The sequence below is a fragment of the Sinocyclocheilus anshuiensis genome, unplaced genomic scaffold (genome assembly GCF_001515605.1).
Source record: "Sinocyclocheilus anshuiensis isolate Anshui unplaced genomic scaffold, SAMN03320099.WGS_v1.1 scaffold67, whole genome shotgun sequence".
NCBI classification, from domain to species: Eukaryota; Metazoa; Chordata; class Actinopteri; order Cypriniformes; family Cyprinidae; genus Sinocyclocheilus; species Sinocyclocheilus anshuiensis.
In genome coordinates this window covers 599,649-606,293 of record NW_015552546.1, presented here as the reverse complement: position 1 = coordinate 606,293, position 6,645 = coordinate 599,649, and the positions used below count along the sequence as shown (strand labels likewise).

At 38.4% G+C, this 6,645-nt stretch overlaps 1 protein-coding gene across 1 annotated transcript; it reads right to left on the bottom strand.

Annotated features, from left to right (window-relative positions):
• Positions 1-3,524: 3,524 nt before the first annotated feature.
• On the bottom strand, positions 3,525-6,180 carry LOC107664237 (homeobox protein Hox-C11a-like). The gene is made up of 2 exons (XM_016454750.1): positions 5,280-6,180; positions 3,525-4,010 (listed from the first exon to the last, which is right to left on the bottom strand). Exons 1-2 carry the CDS (start codon positions 6,106-6,108, stop codon positions 3,778-3,780), a joined length of 1,062 nt encoding a protein of 353 aa, XP_016310236.1. The 5' UTR covers positions 6,109-6,180; the 3' UTR covers positions 3,525-3,777.
• Positions 6,181-6,645: the final 465 nt, after the last annotated feature.

Below are 6,645 nucleotides of genomic sequence, written 5' to 3'. Positions count from 1 at the left end.
TATATATATATATATATATATATATATATATAATATTAATATAAAACATATACTTGTTTTATGTATATATGCATATAGATATTTACAAGAATTAGACTTTTTATATTTGGTTCTTCCCAATGGATGTTTTCCCTGCGAAGATAATGTTTTCTTAACAGGTACTGATTTCTGATAATTTTTTAAGGGTCGTTACATGCACTGTGATGTAAACTGTGCTAAAATTGCAATTAAAAGAAAAAAGAAAAAGTGAAACACGAGATGTCCTGTTTAACCGCGTAGGCCTCTAGTCTGCTGGCTTTGAAACGAGTAAAAAAAAAGGGCAGGGGATTCGATGGGTATTCCGTGCCTTTTTGGGAACTTAAACCACCATAAAACATATTTCCAATTTAAAGCGACCCGCTTTTTAACCGTTTCCCCTCAACAAACAGGCGTCCACCCGCAGAGGTCTATGGAAATTTATGGTTGATGCATGTAACGTTTTAAAGACATTTATAAATCAGAGAGTGGTAATCGCAAAACACATCAGCATTATATTAAATTTTAATATCAAGAAAGACCATACAAATGACTAGTGTGGGCATCAGTGGCGATTGTATTTACAGCTTTTCATCACGTACAGGAGTGCGGAAGTAAGTATAAGCGGACAAAGAGTGTTAATAGGCCCTGTCCAAAGTCCGCAACTGTATGCATGAAGTACAAACAGCAATGAACAACTGAATCTTTCAGACCACACACACTGGAAACTCTATATGTCTTGTCACTTCCAACTTTCTAATATTTTACAAAATCTGATGGGAAAAAACGTGTCTCATTTGTATTTTTGAAGTTATTGGAATAGTGAGAATTATTTGCCGAATGGGACAAGTATAGGCCTAATAGAACAATTTGAATCTTGACATTCTCTTGATATTTTCAATGCAAATACGTTAGAGTAACCTTGTAAGCCTTGTTTTTAACAGATATTGCGAAAATGTTCTGTTGAATTATGGTGACTTCTACGTAAAAATGAAATCCAGATTGTATTTACAAGTCCACAGTCTTTATGCTGACGCCTCCGCCATTTTCCTTGTTGTCAGCTAAGAGCTCATTCGAAAGAGTTCCATTCCACCCTTGCTTTCCGTTTTGCAGATATAACTACCCTATTCTACTCGGAATAAATAGGATAGCCACATAATGAAAAACGTCTTACAACAAACAAACAGTTTGTTTAGGTAAGCCTCATGTATGAATCAAACCAACCCCACGGCAAGAAATGCAGATTTTATGACCATTGTTCAAAAGTCTACGAGCTGATTGCTTCGGTTTGGTGGCGACAGTATCTCCGGCGTTTGATAGGTGGACGTTCCAAGTTCCTGCTCCTCAGTGTGACGAAGCAAGAGAGAGGAATTCAGCAAATGAACTACGTCACTGAGCCAGGGCCAAGGTTGGTGGGTGTGACAAGAAGACAAGCCTTCCAGCCTTGATCCCTATGCCCACCTTCCCCTCCCCTCCCCACCCCCCCCGCCATTTCTCTCCCACCTCCCCCCCCCACCCCACCCGCCATTTCTCTCCCACAGTTCTACAAGCAAAGATCACTGGCAATGAATCCGCTGCACTAACACATCACACACACATAAGTCTCTATTTTCGGAATTTACAAAGGGACGCATGTGTTGTGTTTCAATACAGTTAACTGTTTTTAAATCTCAGCAATAAATCAGTACACTAATTCAGCGCGCAAGGACCTCCCCTCCGTTTTCTATTCGCTTTCGAGCATCAATGCATATATACTCCGATCTCTGTTTTAAATCCGTCAGAAATCTATTTCCTGTTACCCTGGAAAAGTCACAACCAAGCAATCTTGAATGTGCTAAAATGTCATAAAATATTTCATGCATGAAAATATTACATTTTACAGAGACAATAAAGTGTATTTAATGGGAGTGCTAAAACTGGAAAAGTTACCTGCTGTAGTTTAATGCGAGAGGTCAAAGTGTTGCTGCTTAGGCATTCCTTGGTCCTTTCCCACTTGCGCTGATTGGTTCTGTTCTGTTCACCACGTTTCCTGACAAAAGGGGCTCCTTGATTCCGCTTTATTGCAATAGGTTAAAGGTGAAGGCCTTGACATTATTGAAGTTCAAAGACAACTTTTAATTATATCTTTTCCTTCATACGCATAAGTGCCAACAGCACACTTGCACGCCTTATGAGCCCACATGTTGTGACAAAATTCGTATAGCGTGATCACATATAAAACTGCACATGGAGACAACATGCAATACCCCCAACCCCTGTGAGCATACACCGCAAAATAAATATCTCACTTCTGTTCTGTTTGTCTCTTAGAATGCAAGATGCGCGCAGCTCAGCTTCTTCTGAAGAGATGATTCCATGTGAACGGACTACACTCAGCGATATCATTTGATAGGTTTCTTGCATCTATAGGCAATGTGTTCATTTTTAAACGTCTCAGTTTTTGTACTAGCAGCCAGACTTTCTTGTTTATTATTTACTGCGGAAGTGAACACAATTCCCCTCGAACAGACGGTGCAATTAAGTCGGAGAAAAAGGCAATTTAGGGCTCTGGCTTTATTGCAGTGTCTAGACTACAAGAGTGGCGATTCCATTTAGAAGGTACTAAAAGACGTTACCGAAATGCTCTCTACATTTTTGACGTGTTTCATGCATCCCTTTCCTGGTCATCATCATTATTAGTATTTTCTCATTTTGATAAAACTACTACTGACAAAAAGTTTTATTTAACATTCCTAAAATTCTGCTAAAAAAACTCTAAATATTAAACACATTTATTAGCCAGTTTTCATTGCAAAACAACAATAGCTTAACATTGATAGACTTGAACTAACGTGTGAGAGGGAGACGATGAACTGGGAGAGATAGAGCAAGAGAGAGCGATAGAGAGTTTTCATTACTTGGCAGTGGTCAATTTATTATATCTTCTCTTAGATCTCTGTTTTCACTGCAGTGTAGTTATACACATTCAAAATTTTACTTCACCATAGATTACCTTATGATTAAAAAAAAAAAATCAAGTCACAGTTGACACATATCAGTTTACCTTTATTTGTGTTTATTTTTGATTAATATGTAGTACACAGGCCAAATCGGATCGCTGAGCTAAATGAGAACTTTGGGCGTACAGCAAATAATTTAAAGAATCGAACGACAAAGCTCACAAGGCTGCAAAGGCAATGTAAAGAAAAATAGCAGCAGGGATAGGGTTAGGATACTCAAAATAACATTATATTTACATTCATGAATGCACAATGCATAATCTCTGTACAAGGAATACAATATTACAGATTGTACAAGTCACAGTTCTAAATGCTGAAAACATAAAAAAGTATGACATCTCCAGATTCGAACCAGAGTCGAGTGTATGTGTTTTAATGTACATATATACAACCATAAAAGGATAGAGGGTACAATTTTATAATATATTATAGTAGGCTATTTTGTGACTATTTTCAAAGTGAAGATTTTAAACATTTCACTTAAAAGATGCGTCACACAAAAATACTAAACTTGTGAGGTGTACGTTTTAGTTTGTGAATCACAAACTAGAAATGCCGGTTTAATTTGACATTAAGCAAATTTGCATTCTCTCTCCCCACCCTCGGCTATTACAATCAAAATCTAAGTCTAACAATTTTTAGTACTGTTGCTGGCCGTAACAAACACATTTTCTAATGATTGAATTAGCTTGATGGGCATTTTTAGACATACGTAATTTTAGTTTGCAGAGATATTAAATAAAAGGCAACGCCATTTCAACAATTACAACAACGGATTCCCAGAGAAATACTGCAAGCGATCTCTGCTTAATTTCTTTTCTTTCATTCTACGATTTTGAAACCATATTTTGACTTGTCTGTCAGTAAGATTTAACATTCTGGACAGCTGCAGCCTTTTCTCCTTGTTGATGTAAACGTTAAAGAAAAATTCTCGTTCCAGTTCACGAATCTGAAACTTGGAGTATGGACATCTCTTCTTTCTTGTGCGCGGGATACCTTGGGATAATCAAAAGAGACACTTTAAATGATCACGTTATAAAACATATTTTTTCTGCAATAACACAATGAGATGTTTATAAATGCACAACACATTTATTTATATTTTTTTCTGGAAGACGAATTTGTCATTTCCAGTGTGTGATTTCATCTAAGGTTACAGATGTGAGGAAGCAGACCCAACTATGCATGTCGCTCCGTTGCAAAACTATAACCGTGGATAAATAGTAGAACAACTGTAAATATAAGCTAACTTTTTTTAAACAAACTGTTAAACTCTGCAAAACCCTAAACAAATAAAGTATTATCAATAGATAACGGGCAACTTTTTTAGTACTTGGAACTCTAAAGTAATTTTAATTTACTGTATATGTATTTTTCCTATTTTTGTATCATTATTTAATAAATGTGTTTCGCAAATTATAGAACCCTTGACCTTATACGCGTAATATGTTCTTTAAAAAAAAAAAAATACAAACAAATACTGTGGGCCTGGGGCAGTGTCTCCTGTGAATGGCCGTGAATGCTAGCTTCTCTTCTGCAAACTATACTTACAGTTTAAAAAGCGCCGCAATGACAAAACCGCAAAAATCTAAAATATCCAGTGGTGTTTTCTGAAAGATAATTACGACAGTTCTGATTGGCCTTCATGTTTAGGCTACTTTTGGGCAAACTTTACATTGCAACATATTTCCAAAAGGTGAAATTCCTCTTTAAAAATTCTTTCATTTATAGATATATAGATAGATAGATATATAGATAGATAGATAACTGGTCTTATCTGATAGTTATTAGCACCGGGCAAGCACTAACATTGTATGGCCATTGACTGTGCTGGCTACATCAACCCCACGGTAACAAGTCACAGCCCGTTTAAAAGCTAATAAGGACTTAACTAGTTTACATTCGAGCTGCTAAAACAAAATTCACAGTATGCCAAAAGTAATGTTCTGCCCAATTGGTTTTTACCCCCGACAGCTAAACGAGAAAATCCCTTGCAATGCTCAACGCAAGTTCATGATCAAAGTTAGCATTTGTCACAATAGCGCGCTCTTAAAATTTCACAGACTCTTGGATAGTAGCGTCTGTGTATAACATCCTCTTTTTTCAAAGCGCTTTCCCCTCGTAAAAATTCTTTTCGTTGGAGGAAAGAGCGTTGTAGGTTATAATAAAATCCTTTGAATGCTTATAAAACTCCACATAAAATCTGACCGACAAAACACCGGGCTAGTCCCTTAACCTTTCCCCATTTACAGCTTCGGTACCTACTCGAATGGCTGCTCTTGCTTGCGTTGCCGTCCTTAGTAGCTGCTGAAGTGCACGAGCCCGAATTTGTATGTTCCTCCTCATCCTCTGCGTCCTTTTCCGGCTCCTGCGCTGCGGAAACAGCTGTGGGTTGCTGGGACGAAGTCTCTAATTTGTTCATCTCGCTCTTTTGTAAACAATGTTCTGACTGATTGTCCGTGCTACAATAGGCGGTTTCAAAAAAGCGGTCAAAACCTTGAGGGAGCACGTTGCTTTTCCCTACGCCGGTGTAGAAACCAGTGGACGGGTGGCTAGAGTTCGGATGATGCTGGTGGTGGTGGTGGTGGCTGTACACACTCTCGTTTTTCATGAGCATTTCTGTCACGGTGGATGGCGGAAGACAGTCTCTGTGCACCAGATCGTCTCCTGAGTAGCACGATGCATAGTTGGTTCTGTGGTGCCACTTGCTGGAGGGGTCCAGACCATAGGAAACATCTCGCACTGGTTGCACTTGAGATAGATTTGTGGAATAGGGGTATGTGATTTGTCGCGAGGGCCCCTGTGGAAGGAACGAAGAGACGGCGGAAAATTCGGGAACGTAGTAGGTGCAGCTGGGGAGGTAGATGTTGGAGGCACAGCCAGTCCTGTCCCCAAACTCAGATGTCCGGTCTTTACGCGTCTGGGAGCAGAAGTTGCCCAGATTAACAGAGTTAAACATCTTTCTCCTGTAGTCCGTACTACAGATATGATGTTTTGGATTCGAGCTGCAGAAGGAGAAAATTTGGGAAGGCGAGATGACGCGCGATCCGTCTAAATCGCCCCGCAACACGTGATCGAAAGTAGATATTGTCATATATCAATTTGGAACACATGGATGCGTAGGAGTGGTTCAGCTGGGTAAGATCTGTGAGATTCAAACGATTAATTTTCAAATCATGCAAGACAATGTAAAACAGTAACACCTTTTGGTTGTTGTTTTAAGCGAGTTTTGTAAGAACGAAGAGATGTATTTTCTATTTATGTGTACGTGTGTTGGAGCCTCTGTAGGTACTGAGTAACGCTGATTTTATGAGTCTGAGACAACACATTGTGTTTTCATGTATATTGCAGCATGTATGTTTTAATCTATGTCTTTCGCATGTAACCAAACTATTAAAACTTTAAAAGAACGACTGTTAAATATGACTGGTACGATTTATTTTTGTGTTGTTGTGTTGATTGCTGCACTGCTTATATTCAAGGGACGCGTTTTAGCGCATTGTCAAGTTGCTTTTGTTCAAGTGCATAGAATTTTTATGACATTCCATGTCATATTATATATAAACATATATGCTTTAAATACATAGAGCATATATGTTTATAGGCTACATGGTTTGATAAGCAAATGTGC

Excerpts from the sequence above, each read along its gene's own strand:
- LOC107664237 (XM_016454750.1), bottom strand. The coding sequence starts at position 6,108 with ATGACAATATCTACTTTCGATCACGTGTTGCGGGGCGATTTAGACGGA. Across the intron at positions 4,011-5,279 it reads AAGCAAGAGCAGCCATTCGA|GTATCCCGCGCACAAGAAAG; the intron begins GTAGGTACCGAA and ends GATTATCCCAAG.